This window comes from Priapulus caudatus, unplaced genomic scaffold, assembly GCF_000485595.1.
Source record: "Priapulus caudatus unplaced genomic scaffold, Priapulus_caudatus-5.0.1 Scaffold206, whole genome shotgun sequence".
Lineage (NCBI taxonomy): Eukaryota > Metazoa > Priapulida > Priapulimorpha > Priapulimorphida > Priapulidae > Priapulus > Priapulus caudatus.
This window is the reverse complement of record NW_014577267.1, coordinates 13,002-30,605: the sequence shown is the minus strand read 5'-3', so window position 1 is coordinate 30,605 and position 17,604 is coordinate 13,002. Positions and strand designations below refer to the sequence as shown.

The window sequence follows — 17,604 nt, the reverse complement described above, 5'->3', positions numbered from 1 at the left end:
GCATTCGCTTACAGGCGTCAGTGTAGCGAACGCAGTCAAGCGTAACATGACAACTGGTATTATACAGGTTAGTGTTTACTGTACTCTGTAGTCCTCTCAAAATCATTCTCAGTGAAACGCTCGGCTGTGCTCATCTGGCTCTTAAACTCAATGTTTTCCGTTCTTAGAGTCTGTAGCTCAGATAAGGTTGCGTCATACAGAGGTCCAGTAACATCTGTCTGGGTGTGAACGCCACTCTCCTCTGTGATACACTTCTTATATTCTCCCTGATTATAGTTATAACAGCAGGTAGTCGAAAGAACTTCCTATCCTTTTCCCTATCAGATCGGTTAGTACATCCGACTACCCTACAATAATTCACCATTTTCGTCTGAAATTGTTGGAGCTCTCTCTAAACTGAACCTTCCACGCCGTAACCACGTCGCACTATGGTCGCACCAATGACGCCAACATGGCCGCCGTTTGTTTTGATGACGTCACGTGCAAGGGGTCTATACCGGAACGTACCCTAGTACTATCTAATATGCCGGCCCGTACCTCGCCTACTCCACTAACAGGTCTAGGGAGTCGCCTACGTCTACTCCCTAACCCTAACCCTAACCATATCAGATAGTTAATTACCAGGGTACGTTCCGGTATACCGGACCGTACCCATGGTACGTTCCGGCAGTACCCTGGGGGACATAGACCCTCTCAGCAGTAGTAGTAGTGCCGGAACGTACCCGGGGTACAGTCCGGTATACCGGAACGTACCCTAGTACTATCTAATATGCCGGCCCGTACCTCGCCTACTCCACTAACGAGTCTAGGGAGTTGCCTACGTCTACTCCCTAACCCTAACCCTAACCATATCAGAGAGTTAATTACCAGGGTACGTTCCGGTATACCGGACCGTACCCATGGTACGTTCCGGCAGTACCCTGGGGGACATAGACCCTATGAGTAGTAGTAGTAGTACTATAGCCCGTGTACATTTGCCGCAGGCAATATATGCTGTATCCTGAAGTTGGTGGGAATAATTCGTAAATGGAAAAAATTCTGCATTCATTAATAATTATTAAAACATGGATTAATGTAGTGTGAAGTAGTGAAATCTGCAAATTTGTAAATTTGATGTCTTTTTAATCAACTGATCTGTAAATTTGACTCTTTTTAAACAACTGCGAACATTTTCATCATCCATATAATATATCAGTTATGCGAGGATATATTTACAAGTAAACAATGTCATGGATATATTTTTTATTATGTTACATGTATTTTTTTCAGGAAGGAAACATTGATGCTGGCATCGCTGAAAGTCTTACTGCTTTGTAGATAAGTGGTCCGTTAATGTCAATTACTTGCTATGATTTGGCCACCTGTTGCCATATACAGTGCGTTCTCCATGATTGTCATGTAAGTACCTGATTCGTTTTTGTGTATGTCATAGAATTGCTTGACTGACTGAGCAGCTGTTACATCACACTGACAAATTAAGAAATTGTTGTTGTTCAAGACTACTATATAAATGTCAGTAAACCTGTGCAAGAAATTATTGGATGTGCCATCATGACATGAAATCGTGGCTTTAAATATCTATTCATCTATCTATCTATCTATCAGTTTGTCTGTCTGTCTGTCTGTCTGTCTGTCTGTCCGTCTGTCCATCTGTCTGTCTGTATGTCTGTCTGTCTGTCTGTCTGTCTGTCTGTCTGTCTTTCTGTCTGTCTGCAGATATAATATATATATATATATTATATCTGCAATATATATATATATATATATATGCAATATATATATATATATATATAAATTATTTGTATTTATTTATTTACAGTTTTACAGGTTTAAAAATTGTATCCAGCACTGTATTTACTCCTTGCTTTTATTTGTTTTAGTGTACCACCATGAAGCTGGGTCTACGCAGTGATATTTTAATGACATTTCAGGCAATTATTTTAAACGTTATAACACTTCATGTTTGCTTGGTGGAAGTGAAGTTAATTTCTTATGGTAGGGGTAAACACACAAGCGACCACAATGCTAAAACAAATCCATTCAGATGGGCAGTGCATGTAGCATTCAAAAGTGATAATGAATGGAGATATACCACAAGCAATTATCATGCTTCAAATCTTGCCAAAGAGATAGGACTTTCTAATATTGGACAAATTGGTGAGCTGAAAAATCATTATTTGTTTGAGTGGAGTCTTTCAACAAAAGTGCATTCAAACTCTTCCGTGATCAACCCTGTGATAAAACAGTACAGGATGTGCATCCAAGCTCAGTTTGTGAAAAGGCCAGTGCTACATAACTGTGATAGGACATTTATGAGAATTGTCATAGAGTTTGAAAAGGCCTACCATGAAAATGCTCACATCATCTGGTTTGAGAGACAAGTTCCACACGTGAGACAGAAGAGGACCATCACATTTGAGGACCCAATGTATCCTTTCCAGTGGCATTTGGTATGTAATACAATAAATTGGCATTCATTGGATACATTATTCTTGTCAGATGTACATACATGTTTGCCTCACGTAATGTCGCAAGTATACTTCTTAGTATTTTATCAAACAAATATTACACGTTGTTACTTACGTCAAGCAATGACATGTTGTGTTGTAGAATAATGAGAGGTTGCTTCACATGGACATCAATGTAACTGGAGTCTGGGAGCTTGGAATTACTGGAAGTGGAATCACAGTTGCAGTGGTAGATGATGGTGAGAATTCATGTTTCTGGGTAGATGGTATCGCCGTACATAGCGGTACTAGAAATAAAACAAAGTGAGGTGGAAAATTCTTTGCAGTGTTGTCTGGATATTCCTGAATGTGCAATTCTGCAATAATACATGTGCTCTTTTATTAGCTGTCTAAAATGTGCATATAGCCATTTAAATTTTCGTGAATAACAACCTAATTTAATCCAGTATCAGTAAAGTTATATTTTACTGATTAATAATTGTAATAAATAATTTTAATTATGTGGTAAAACGTGGTAGATATGATATTTTAAGCTCATAGTTAACGCCCTGTATTCTATGTTTAAATAAGTAATCAGGTGTGAATGGTCTTGTTTTTCATTAGTTAGCATATTGAAATCCTGTTTAATTAAAGGTCGTTTCTATGTACCTAATTCATGAAATACTGGTGTTGATATTGATGAAGCATGTGTGAGCTGCATTTGTTTGTTCTGCATTTGTGCGTTTGAACTGTTCATTTGTGTGTTTCAGGTGTGGAGTGGACAAATCCTGATATTAAAGATAACTATAACCAAGAAGCCAGCTGGGATCTAAATGATGATGATGCTGATGCTATGCCTAATTTAATTTATGGTATGTGAAAATTTTCTTTAAAATTAGATTTTGTGTGAGATGTACTGTTGTGTACATTTGTTTTCTGTTTAAAATCTTCTGATCTTATAATTTTTGTTGTTGACTATAACATATTGATCCACAATTGAACTGTTAATATATAGATTGGTATTAAAGTACATATATGGTTTATCTTTATATTAAACTTTGATGTGGTATAGTAAATAGTGTTGAAAAATACTGTTATTACATAAAATGTGTGCTGCTTTTGATTGTGGAGTATTCTTGCATTGTTTCTACATCTTAATTTTATACCAACTATTACATACATGCATGCAGTCACACACACATGCACACATGCGCACACACATGATTTGTGTATTAGTTTATGGTTCTTGTAAAAAATATTTCAGAAAAGAACCAGCATGGAACAAGGTGTGCTGGTGAAATAGCTGCAGTGCCAAATGGATTTTGTGCCGTTGGAGTTGCATATGGTGCTAAAGTTTCAGGTCTGATTAAAATTTACTGCGGTGGTTATAGTAGTATGTGTAATCATGCATATACTGCCATATGTTAGCATTCTTGGCTAAGTTACTACAGGAAAATTCTCTCTTATGCCCATTGATGGGTAGGTAATCCAAGTACTAATTGCATGCAAATTATGTATTCTTAGCAGTTTGGTGACAATAAATTAACATCTCATTCTTTGCAATATTTCAGGTATCAAGGTCCTAGATGGACCACTAACTGACAGTCTAGAAGCAGCAGCATTTAATAAAAATATGGATTTGAATGACATATATAGTTGCAGGTGCACACATTTTTCTATTCCTAATGTACATACATATATGCATTTTTTTATTCAATAACACATTATTATAATAGCGATTTAGTAATTTAGTATGGTAATAATTTTAGTATTTTTTATAACTTCAGTTTTAATTATAAAATTTATCTGTAAAATTCAAGTGGAGATTATAGTCGCGTTCACACGGTCATGGCTTGGCTCGAGCCAAATGGGCTAGATTTGGCTCGGGCCGGTTTGAGTCGGAGCGTTCACACGTACGCAAGTGAATACTATCTGTCAAATTCAAATTCAAATTCAAATAAATTTTATTGCACAAATATCTCACAGATACTTTGGCAGTATTTCGCGAGATGGCGTTGTGTACGATTCAGAATGTTTACTTTCATTCCGAGTTCAATTATCAATCTTGAATTTTTATATACTGTTTTGGACTTTATTTCGTCTAAGTACACGTTCGACACTCGCAGCATCTACCACTCAACCGATTCTACCGCTCTACCGCTCGCCGAAAGCTGGTGCTAAAATTTGGCTTGGGCCTGGTCCGACGTTTTTGATGGGACCAAATCTGGCACGGGCCTAATTAGGCTCGGGCCAAAAACGTCCGTGTGAACGCTCGGGCTCAAGCCAAATCTGGCGCGGGCCTAATTAGGCTCGGGCCAAAAACGTTCATGTGAACGCGCCTTATACTTGCATTATCAAATGCTTATATTTTAGATGACTGACATATTTGCTAATTATTTCTTTTATTCCCACTATATGGCAAAAGAAGACCTGTTGTGCAATCAGTTAGACACTTGAAAAGTGTTTCTTTTACTTTAATATGAGAAAAAGATTTTGTTAGCAATGTGATGTGTTCTAATACATATTTCCACTATTTCACTGCAGTTGGGGTCCAGAAGACGATGGGGTGACAGTCGATGGGCCACACTACTTGGCTTCCAAAGCCCTTATCCATGGAATTGAGATGGGCCGTCGTGGTTATGGGAGCATCTTTGTAGTGGCAAGTGGAAATGGAGGTGTTAATACGGACAACTGCAACTATGACGGCTATGCAAACTCACCATATACTGTCACAATAGGTATGATTGCTGTCCGTATATTTCTGGTAACTTGAGTTTGCACAAATATTTCTTTTAATTTTATTAAAATTAATTATTCTCTGTGCTATAGGTGCGGTAGATGAGCATGGTAACATGCCATACTATGCGGAAGAATGTGCCTCCATGCTGGCAGTAACGTTTAGCAGTGGGCAGGGCGACTCCAGACCAATTGTGAGTGACCGTGTTTACCAATTCTTTAATAAATCATTTAACATTTTCTGCCCTATTGCTCATATAAGAAATAGTAATTTAGTAGGAAAATGTTAAAAACAAGTAGAATTGATTATTCATCAATAGAATTTTGGTGATTCCTTTCTAGCATTGTACATAAATATATGTATATGTATGTATACATGCATTACATGCATATGTCATGCCACTAGATATTTAGACATATAAACTTAATACAAATAAAGACATGTAAGTCAGACAGCAACAGTATGTACTTTCAGCATGCGCAAAGTTGTGTGTATAGCTCTGCAATTAAAATCACGCTGATTCAGTATGTGGATGTATGTCAGGTATCTGTGATAACTATTGTTAGGTAACAACTGATTGGACTGCACATGGAGCAACAGGCTGTACAGACCATCACTCTGGAACTTCAGCTGCCGCACCTATTGCTGCAGGCATGATTGCCCTCATGTTACAAGCTAATCCTTGTCTAACATGGAGAGATGTTCAGTATTTGATAATCATGACAGCCAAAAAGGTATGTATAGTCAGTGAGGTGAGAAGAGGTAGATATTCATATAGCATGGCTATTCCTATTTTCTGGTGCCATATCCATGTGGCTACTTGATTACAGGGAAAAAATTAAAATCTATTTTTCGGGGGCTACTTTTCAAGCTCGCGTGCATGAAAATAGCACTCTAAAATTTGGTTTGCATTGAACTCTATGCAAATTTACGGGGGCTCTTTTTAGCATTTCCGGGGCTCTTTTTGACATTTCGGGGGCTAAATCGCCCCGAGCCCCCGTGATTAGCATGCGTAACAGTAATCTAGAATATTTTATAGTTAAATTACAGATGGATACTTTTGTTTAATAGCATACTAGGGCATGCAACTTGTCTAGTTAATTGTGCAGAGACAATGTACTAGTCAATATAACTCTGTTTGTTCACCTTCTTATTTAAAAAGGCATCGAATATAAAACAACAATATATTGTTCATGCTGGTGTTGCAAATTCACCTGACTTCAAGACCATTATGGCCATTTTGGGTGACACACATGATCACTTAGATAAATATAAAAGCAAATAAACCCTGGTTATTTTGGATCAGAAAGGGCAGAAAGGAACTGTTTATTGAAACAGCTCAGTATAACCAATTTCAATAAAACAGAGATCATAATAATGCTCAAGCTGAATAAACAGGTAATTGTAGTAATAACAAGAACTTATTGATTTTGATTGAATATGATGTTATATATTTACAATACTCAATATTGCTTTATGGTGTTACTAGATATTCCAACTATTGGAACAGGCAGTGTGTAATGTTCGTAATAGAACATGCAGTAATGAAATATATCTACTGAAAATGTAGGTGAGCTCCATATGCAGATTGGTAAGTATGCAGAATAATTAACCAGAAGTCAAATCAAGCATACTTGGATTGCTTCGTGTAATTAATTAATTAATTAAGTCATATATTAATCCTCAGATAGATGTTGACCATGCAGCCTGGTACACTAATCAAGCAGGTCTTCATCATAGTCACAAACATGGGTTTGGTGCAATGGACGCATGGAGACTAATAAATTCTGCAAAGGTAGGTGTAATGGAAGATCTGATAAGGAGCCAACAGTGACTTTATTGTTCTTAATCACAAAAGTATTTAATCTAATGGAGTCTCTTGCGTTAGTAAGCACCTGTACTTTCCATGTTATTATAGTATGGTTCAAGGCTTATGTTCCAGTGTAAGTAGATAGTGAAAACATTAACATAGAAGCCAATGAGTATATATTTTTATATAAGAAATATATCACAAACTAGATTACAAGTGCTTATCAGGTAATGATAATTTGTAGGTGTGGAAGAATGTACCTTGGATGACAGTATTTACTGGAGATGTTCTAAATGTAAATGAGCCAATCGCAAAGTCTCCTTCCAGGCTCATAGTTAACTATACAGGTGTGTATTTGAATTGATTTATGTTCGAGATGTACTCTGTTTATAGCCAATGATAAATGTTACTATATTTTGTTTGTGCTTTCATCAAAAACTAATAAATGACTGTTTACTAACAATATCAAATATGGAATATTTAATAATTATCACACAGGACCGTTAATAAATATACGTCATCAGAGAGTAAATATCTAACAATTAAACTAACTAAATTTGATGCAGTTGCCAAAGTAAAGTAATATAAATACTGCAATAAAAATAGTGATAACCAATCTTTGAGGGAACTGGAACTGGATGTCAGTTAAATCCTATATATTTCATATGTTCTATATAAAAACATGTGTAGTTTATGACATAGTAATATTAAATAATTATCTATGGGTTTTGCTTTTAGTGACACCACAGACGCTAGAAGGATATGCATTGCTTATGCTTGAGCATGTGCAGGTTAGAGTCACACTGTCACATCCCAAAAGAGGTGAATTAGATGTACAGCTCATTTGTCCAAGTGGAACAATCTCTGTGATAGGGCCACCTCGGTCCAAAGACGTGTAAGGCACAAGCAGTGAACATTTATTTACTTGCTATTGATGTGTTTAGAATGTTCAATATATTATAAGCATTGCAAAAAGTTAAGAGTAGTTGTTGATATGAGATAAGTGCCATGAAAAGTATTGTACTGCAAACACTGTACTTGTAAAACCACTGGTGCATGTGTAATATTTTAGAAATTGGTGCAGCATTTCAAAGATTCTTGTCAGACAAAAAAATAGTACTAATGGTGTATCATTATGGAAATGTTATCGTAGCAACTGGCATTTTCAGTATAAATAAATATTCGTCTCACTTCATGTCATAATACAGTATCATGCTTTCTGCAACAGATCTGATAAAGGTTTATCTAGCTGGCCATTTTCAACAGCACGTTGCTGGGGAGAAAATCCAGCTGGGACATGGAAGCTTGTTATCGTAGATATCAGTAAGTCCATTATTTTTCATTTCCCTAATTTGGGTTTCGTAGCCTCACGAATTCTCGATCCCTCAATCGTATGCTATTACATTAATTGAGCGTTTCATCTTATATCAGCATTTCTATGATGATTGCTTTACGTTTTTGATCACGTAAATACTTAGACGCTATTAAATACTTAGCTATTATTCACTTCTACATTTGCATCAGTAATTATTATAATGCTTATAAATACATCGTATCCTTAATTTTTGTGTTAAAGGCATAATAGGTCCATTGATTATGCAATGTTGACGAATGCTAGAGTAACTGGCACCTTGTGTAGTTAAAGGAATAATATGGCCATTGATTATGCAATGTTGACGAATGCTAGAGTAACTGGCACCTTGTGTAGTTAATAAGTACATTAACCTATAGCCAAAAGCGTATTAGTTTGTCCAATATCACTGCTGGTTACTAAGAAATGTCTAATTGAAATCCGCAGTCCAAGAAATGTTTACAGTTTACAGTTTCACTTTCAAACTGCTGCCGGCGAAGCGGGAGTGATACAGATTTATAGTGCACCGGACATTTTCGCACGCATGCTCGGCCGTACCTAATGCTAGCGATAGTACAGTACCGTAACTGTACGTAACAGTAGCTATGATTGTAATGAACGTAGAATCCAGGTACGAATCACGGACGCTGGTGATAATGAACTAGGCTGTGTTTGGGGGTCAACACTCAGGGGGGATCGTGACTAACCACAGCCACAGACTAAACATGGAAAGCAGACGGCACTACGCGTATTTACGTATATTGGTCAAACGAATACACCTGTGCCCGAAATTGAGGACATGTGGGTACCTGTTCATTAGCACCCATGGTTATTTACTTGTTCCTCAATACCAAGAATACACCCAGAGATACATTCCACGAGCTCATTAGTCGTTATAAGCATCCCGGGACAAACAATTCTCTGCTCAACACCCGTAGCAACATGTGACGTCATCTAACCGTTTGGAGGCTATTTTGCTTGGCAAACAATTTAGCGTTAGTGCCAGATTACCAGATTTACGGATTTCAATTAGACATTTCTTAGTAATTAGCAGTGATATTGGACAAACTAATACGCGTTTGGTTATAAGGTAATGTACTTATTAACTACACAAGGTGCCTGTTACTCTAGCATTCGTTAACATTGCATAATCAATGGCCCTATTATGCCTTTAATTAACAGATATAATGCACGTAATTGGGTTCATTTGACAGTATTAACACTATGTAGTGACATTATTTTAGATGGAAAAGAGGTCACACTAGGAAAACTTGTATCATGGCAAGTCATTTTATATGGGACACCTATTACTGCGACACTATTCCAGGAGAGGATGAGGTAAGTTCTCTCTTAATTGACACTAACTTCATCGATTAATGCACCAACACCAGATAAAAATTTTTTTTTAAATAGTCCTGCCATCTGTTTAACATTTGGCAAATGTGTGTTATTGGCGCGTAACTCATCAAACCCGTACATGAAGGATTCAGTTGTTTAGAATGGTAACTGAATAGCATGCTTGTGTGCTGTGTAATGGAACGCGACTCCAAATGTAACCAATTGGCTGTTATCCCTACTGCTATGTGTTGGCTGTAACAAAACATGCCAATATTTAGATAACAAAGGATGCGACCAGAGATGATTGTACTAAATATCATGACAAAACGAAATCGTGTCTTAGTTAAGGCTCCTGTCGAACTCATGTGACACATGCATAAAGCAGTACCTGTTCGCACCAGTATTGTAACGATAATTAATTTGTCAACTTCCTTGAAACTAAACTGTCGACTGATTTTATTGCAGCAGATATTATGGGTGACATAGTCTACTTCCTTGGTGTTCGTAATGTCACAGGTGCCATTAAATTGATCAAACAACTTAAGTAAGAGAACAGAGACCAAGATAGCTACAATGTTGTTATTTAACCATGAACTGATGCTAGGGGCACACGAGCGTATTTTATCGCCCGATCGCGGCGATTAAAATCGCCAGCGAATTTAATCGCCCAGATTCAGCGGAAAGGGCACGTACCTGCGAAATTTAATCGCCCCGATTTAACATCACATGGCATATCAACACACACGTGCCGATTGGTTTTAGCAAAATCGAGTCGGGCGACAAATTAGCGCCGCGACACGGGCACACGACCACAGCGAATTTGCCAGCGTAACATATCGCCCGCAAAATATCTAACATTTTGGATACGGGCGATTCGTTGCGGCCATCCGCGATTAAAATCTGGGCGTCGACCGTGAAACGGGCACGACGGTCTGTCACCCGCGAATTTTGTCGGATGCGCATTTTAAAATCGCGGGCGATCCGGGCGAGTGAAAAAGTCGCTCGGCTGTGCCCCTACTTTATGGATTTCGATGTTCGCTCATCAAATGGTACCTGTGATTACAGTGGTATATATTATATAGGATATATATATAGTATATTATAGTATAGATGAAGAGCTTATCAGCAAAATTGCCTATGTCCATTTTTTTCAAAAATGAGTTTAAACCACCAATGTATAATATGTGAACATAGGTACCATGCAGAGTACTTTTTTCCCAAAATGGACATAGGCAGATTTGCAAATAAGCTCTTCATATATATACATATATATATATATATAATGCTCGGCACTGCGTTTGACTGCTTTGGCTGTACCGTGTTGCAGAAAAATTTAATATTAGCATCACGATCTACCTATCGGCCAAATAAAACAACTGCAATCTCCATTTTTAATAAACAGTAAAGTCATCTTTTTTGACGTCCAGGTTTAGGTGAATAATATTTTCACTAAAAATATTACTGCTTAAGCTCATTTAGCAAATATAAGTATGCACAGTTACTATATACCCACTGTTATTCAGTATAGACGTTTGAATGCGAGAGATATTGTAAACATTCGGTTGATATGCATGCAAACTTGATCATTTTAATTAATTTATATATGGGGTTAAAAAACGCTCTGCATTATGATGATTAAATGGCTATGAATCCCCCGCGCTAATAGTCGTAACTTAGGTTCAGCATGTAATCATATTAATATTGCAAGCTATGGTTTAATTCTATCACAATGAGACTATTTAAATGGCTTTTTTTTTAGCAACCGAACGAAATGGTCTGTCGGCAAACATTTTAAAATGATAGTCAACAAGTGCAGCATGTGAATTTTCGCAGTTCTTAAAAAGTAGCTTGTGTTATCATAACACAAGCTACTTTTTAAGAACTGCAAAAATTAATAAAAAATAACTTATGTAACTTGATTTGTTTGACAGGTGTGAACTTTATTTCCGGAATTTAAGTTTTAGCACACGATGCTTCTCTCCTACTCGTTGTGAAATACCATAAATGTACATCATATTTCTTTTGTTAAACGATCAGAATTTCCCCCAACAAATGTAAAAAAAAAAGCAGTAGAAATATCATACTCTTTTGGGAACAGTAACGGCAGAGGAAATTACATAAACTGAGTGTGGCTGTTTTTTGTTGCTTTAGCGAGCACCTGTTCAAGCATGGAACATCTACTTCGTTCTATGTATACAGTTATGGGAAGTGTTGATATGATGAGGCTTAAACAGCTGCTACCTGTAACATCCCAATGCAGTAGCTAATGGAGTATTGAACAGGCGCGCGCGCACGCACACGTACACTCGCGAACGCACGTACGCGTACCCACCCTCTCCCCCGTAACACGCCTACATGCATGCGTTCCCGTTCCATTCTCAAACTCGCACGCGCACGCACGCACGCGCGCACGCACGCGCGCACGCACGCACACACGCACACACGCGCACAAACTCGTGTATCAGTTCATATAGAAATATTCTTGCAAGTTGAATATGCAATGCATGCAAAAACTTGTCAGTGAAAAAGGAAATTTGTGTGTTGGATTGTGTGGCGTAGCTTAAAAACGACCGATATAGCTGAAGACATCTTTCAACAACTATTGTGCTAGGACTGCATCTGTAGTATTAAAATATTCATCATAGCGACAGTTAAACAACCTAGAACGTTTCAGTAAACGGAATTATACATACGCGCGCACACACAGACACGCACGCACACGCACACGCACACGCACGTACACGCACACGCACACGCACACGAACACACACTCGCGCACACACGCACACAGACACACACACGCACGCACGCACGCACGCACGCACGCACACACGCACACGCACACGCACAGGCACACGAACACGAACGCACGCACACACGCACAAACACACACACACACACACACACACACGCACGTGCGCGCGCGCGCGCACACACGCACCCACCCACGCAGACGCAGACGCACACACAGTAGATGAATTTAAGCTACTTCTTCACCTTCTATATTTACGTGACTTTAAATAATTCTACGGACACTATAGTCTGTATGTGAGGCAAGAAGGTAAAGGTAAGGCTGTCTAAGGGTAAGACACAATAGCTCTGATGGTCAAGCTACTAGAACCTAACATTTTATATACAGCCAACCCTGTGTTGGTATATCGTATATATTATGTTGAGTTGTATATTGCAGTGGAAATGTGCACCAGCGTGTGTTATTCGAAGATATAATAATATAAAATAACACAACTTTTTTAATTCTCCAAAGCGCTCCAAGTGTGCGTGTATTTGCGTACTATGCTACCCATCTTAAAAATCTTTGACCGGTCTAAAGGTAACGCTCTAAATTTTATTCTCTAAATGTAACAGCCGAAGCGAAATACGACACGCACTGCAAAAATAATGTGACGCCATGGCTTAACTTGCAAATACGAAATGAAACCGTGAAACCTATTTCACACGGGGAGCTTTAAAAGCATTTTAACAGTGTCACGTAATTGTCGCAGCATAACCAGTGGACATGAGGCCTATTCCAAAGCGAGGATGTTTGCTATTCTGTCAACGGCTGGTCAGTGTGTGTTAGCAGTAGTCGCTGTTAGCTTTTACAGCGAGTTAGAACTCGTATAAAAGCCGAGCAGACTGTAGCAGAGCTACTCATTATTATATATGCAACGCTTCACGTACGTTTGCAGTTTTATTTGTTGTCTCAACTAGTTCATTACCGATTTTAGCAAACGCACACACGCGCGCACGCACGCATGCACGCACATACGCACGCACGCACTCATACACGCGCGTACGCGCGCACGCACGCATTCACGCACATACGCACGCACGCACTCATACACGCGCGTACGCACGCACGCACTAATGCACGCACATACGCACGCACGCACTCATACACGCGCGTACGCACGCACGCACTCATGCACGCACGTACGCAGGTACGCACTCAAACACGCACGTACGCACGCTCGCACTCATACACGCACGTACGCAGGCACGCACTCATACACGCACGTACGCACGTACGCACGTACGCACTCATGCACGCACGTACGCACGCACGCACTCATACACGCACGTGCGCAGGCACGCACTCATACACGCACACACGCGCGCACGCACTCATGCACGCACGTACGCAGGCACGCACTCATATACGCACGTACGCAGGCACGCACTCATACACGCACGTGCGCAGGCACGCACTCATACACGCACGTACGCACTCATGCACGCACGTACGCACGCACGCACTCATACACGCACGTACGCACGTACGCACTCATACCCTCACGTACGCACGTACGCACGTACGTACGTACGCACTCATACACGCACGTACGCAGGCACGCACTCATACACGCACGTACGCAGGCACGCACTCATACACGCACGTACGCACGCACGTGCATAAACGTGACTTAATTGACAGCCGTATACAGTAAGTTACATTAGGCGAGGCGTTGATTAAAAGCAATATATTGATTCCTTCCATTGCAGTGCTTAAATTAGGTTACCCGGCGGATATAGGAGTATCCTGAACGAGAGCAGGCAGTAGGAAATCAGTGACACATCGGTAATAAAACTAATTTCCAAATATTGATAAGATTATCATCATTACTATTATATATATATATATATATATATATATTGTACCTGCATTGGTTGTTAAATAGTGCGCTCGTTCTTCATACACGCGCGCGCGCTCACACGCATCCCCCCATCACACGCACACGCGCACGCACACGCACACATACACACACGCACGCACACACACGCACACACACGCGCGCGCGCGCACGCACGCACGCACACACACACACACTCAGGAATTTACACGCGCACGCAAGCAAGCAAGCCGGCAGGCACGCACGCACAGTCACACCAACGCAGACGTCCGCACATTCACATCCCTAAACATACACGCACGCACGCTCACACGCCAATGCACTCATTCACGCACACGCGCTTGCACGCAAGTAGGTGCGCACGCTCATATACCATCAAAGCCACGCCTATACACGCTCACATGCACACTCATGCTCGCACCCTGCTACGCTTTCTTACTCACGCAATGTACATCGGAAATGCGCGTGCGTGAATATTAAATGGCAAGCATACGAAAGAAGTAGTAACCATAGCGGAAGTGTAACAGTAAGCTAATTTCTCATTAACTAATCTATTTTTTAAACTCAAAATAATCGCGACACAAAATGGTTTCAACCATTTCAACCAAAACAGTGAAACACTGCATGGCATTTATGATCAGCATGAAATGCAGTGCGTCATTTGAGGCTGCTGCCTGTGAACGGCATAGTTTAGTATATTTTAATACTGTATTTTAAACGGCGAGCGCATTCAAAGCGGTGATTAATCTGCGAACGAAGAACAGAGAAGCGCGGAAGAGTACAAATGCTGTGAAATGAACCTTTGTCGCAAAGTGATCGAATTTTCTGTGTTGAAACCCCCACTTTAAACCGCCCATATATCTGGCCGGCGTTCCATCCTGTGCGCTAAATTACCATTTTGGCGCGCGAAGTATTTTTAGGCGGCCATTTAAAAAGATATTTCCTATTATACGAAGAGCATTGCTTTCACAGCGGGCGACACGTTGATAGATGTGAGGACATTGTGCTCAAACCGCTACGAGCGATGGCGCGCGTTGGTCCCTACAGGCTGGGATGGAAAGACTCTTTCATAATAGAAATTAACGCGGCAGAAAATTGCTCGCATGCTTCTATGCGAAATTAGTGGTTAATGTTGAAAATGTTTCACGCAGCATTCGAGCGCCACTGTCTTTTCACATCAAGCCACAGAGAGTCGGCATTAGATTCGGTAGGTTTCCCCCTTAGCTGGAGACTGTGCAACGTTCACTGTGAACAGGAAAATATTCCTACAAGACTTCACATAATGCAGACAGCTGCGCGTGTATGCGTATACTCAGGCTTTGAGACAGGATATCAAGGGGCAGTTCAAGAACGGGATCTAGAGGATTCGCGTTTCCATTTCGTGACCGCACGCAATCTTTTTCAGTACGTCACAAAATGTTAGCATCTGCTGCAATAAAATAAAGCACTTCGAAATAGAAAGTAAATGCCAAAATACCACGGATTGAACCCATATTTCTCGCAAACGTATCTATGGGGTACCTTCCCTCTCCCAACACCCCCCTGCGCTCCCCATTCGCCACCCTCCCTATTCAATAATTTCTTGATCCACCCCTGGCGAACTCAAGCGAGAGCTCAGAGTGGATGTGCTGCACCACTTTGCCGTTCCTGGTAGTATATGACACCGACAATTCAAAAGCTACGGACATGCCAGTCATGATGTCGTTATCAGGTCTACACACTATTTCAGCTTAAGCTGTTGGTAACGGGCTTCGGGACATCTCGCGAAAATCACGCATTGCTTCGCTGCGTTACTTACAGGACATCGAAATTTATATGATATAATCAGGAGTAGATAATAGAGATCTATTATCTCTATATTATTACTATTACCTATTATCTCTATTATCCACTCCTGATATAATGATGTCCGTAGAGAGCACCTATACACTTGGACAGGTATTTATATTCTAATAGGAATATCACACCCACCTGTAGTCACCAGTACCCATCTGCACCGGCGCAGGTGAAAGCCGCGGTGCTGTAAAGACAATGCGAAAGTGTGTACGTGTGTGCTCACCGATAGCGTTGCTCCATTGTTCAGGCGTATACATATAGCAGTATTATCTCGCTCAATGCCTGACAATGTTAATGCCTGACATGTTCAATGACTCAATGACTCAATGACTCAATGACTCAATGACTTCAATGACGCAATGCCTGACATGTTAATCACTACACACGTCCTAAATCTCTGTCGCGCCAGGATCACATTAAAAGTACCAGGTGTCGCATGTATTCAGCGAGTGAATGCACTGAACTTGATTCTAATAGGCTCATTATCTCGAAGTTAATAATTGCTTGCACAAACACCGACAACCCTACAGGCCTTCGTCACTCAACAGAAACTTAATGAACATCGTAGTCTCTTTACTCTATCCACGAATAGCTGCTACCAGACCTTTCGACTAGTTAGTTATTCCTTCAAGCCAATGCGTAGGTACAGCGCACGAAGTGCGAGCACTGTATGCAGCAGTAAAATCCCCAGAGATCTGCTGTCGTACGGAGAGAGGTGAAGGTAGCAGCAGCAGCAGCAGCAGGAGCAGCAGAAGCAGCGGCAGAAGCAGCAACAGCCGCAGAAGTAGCAGCAGAAGCAGCAACAGCAGCAGCAGCAGAAGCAGCAGCAGAAGCAGCAACAACAGTAGTAGCAGCACGAGTAGCAGCAGCAGCAGCAGCAGCAGCAGCAGCAGCACAACGAGCAGCAGCAACAACAGCAGCAGCAGCAGCAGCAGCAACAACAGCAGCAGCCGCAAATACAACAACAGCAGCAGCAGCAACAACAACAACCGTAGGAGTAGAAGCAGCATCAGCACAACGACCAGTAGCAACAACAACAACAGCAGCAGCAGCAGCGGCAGCGGCGGCGGCAGCAGCAGCAGCAGCAGCAGCAGCAGGATGAGGAGGAGGGGGAAGAGAAGAAGAAGAAGAAGAAAAATAAGAAGAAGAATGAGGAGGAGGAGGAGGAGGAGGAGGAGGAGGAGGAGGAGGAGGAGGAGAAGGATGTGGAGGAGGAGGAGGAGGAAGAACAACATCATCATCATCATCATTATCATCGCCATCATCATAATCATCATCGTCATCATCATAATCATCATCGTCGTCATTAGCAGTAGCAACAGCAGCAGCCGCAGCAGCAGCAACAACAACAACAATAAAACAATAGCAGCAGAAACAACAGCCTCGTTCACACGAGACCTCGTATTTATGAAATACGGTATTTGCGAAATACCGAATCTGAGACAAATACGCGG

The 17,604-nt window shown here is 40.7% G+C and overlaps 1 protein-coding gene across 1 annotated transcript in view; it reads left to right on the top strand.

The window, feature by feature from the left end:
- LOC106807276 (proprotein convertase subtilisin/kexin type 7-like) overlaps positions 1-9,683 on the top strand; it is a gene marked incomplete at its 3' end in the record, with an annotated part of 10,277 nt that extends 594 nt beyond the window's left edge. The window contains exons 2-15 of the mRNA XM_014809573.1: positions 1,270-1,398; positions 1,881-2,450; positions 2,611-2,707; positions 3,218-3,319; positions 3,712-3,807; positions 4,019-4,109; positions 4,992-5,185; positions 5,277-5,377; positions 5,751-5,918; positions 6,872-6,979; positions 7,239-7,341; positions 7,733-7,889; positions 8,223-8,317; positions 9,590-9,683. Coding sequence (XP_014665059.1) covers positions 1,333-1,398; positions 1,881-2,450; positions 2,611-2,707; positions 3,218-3,319; positions 3,712-3,807; positions 4,019-4,109; positions 4,992-5,185; positions 5,277-5,377; positions 5,751-5,918; positions 6,872-6,979; positions 7,239-7,341; positions 7,733-7,889; positions 8,223-8,317; positions 9,590-9,683 — 2,042 coding nt within the window. The remainder of the gene's footprint in view (positions 1-1,269; positions 1,399-1,880; positions 2,451-2,610; positions 2,708-3,217; positions 3,320-3,711; positions 3,808-4,018; positions 4,110-4,991; positions 5,186-5,276; positions 5,378-5,750; positions 5,919-6,871; positions 6,980-7,238; positions 7,342-7,732; positions 7,890-8,222; positions 8,318-9,589) is intronic.
- Between the last annotated feature and the right edge of the window lie 7,921 nt (positions 9,684-17,604).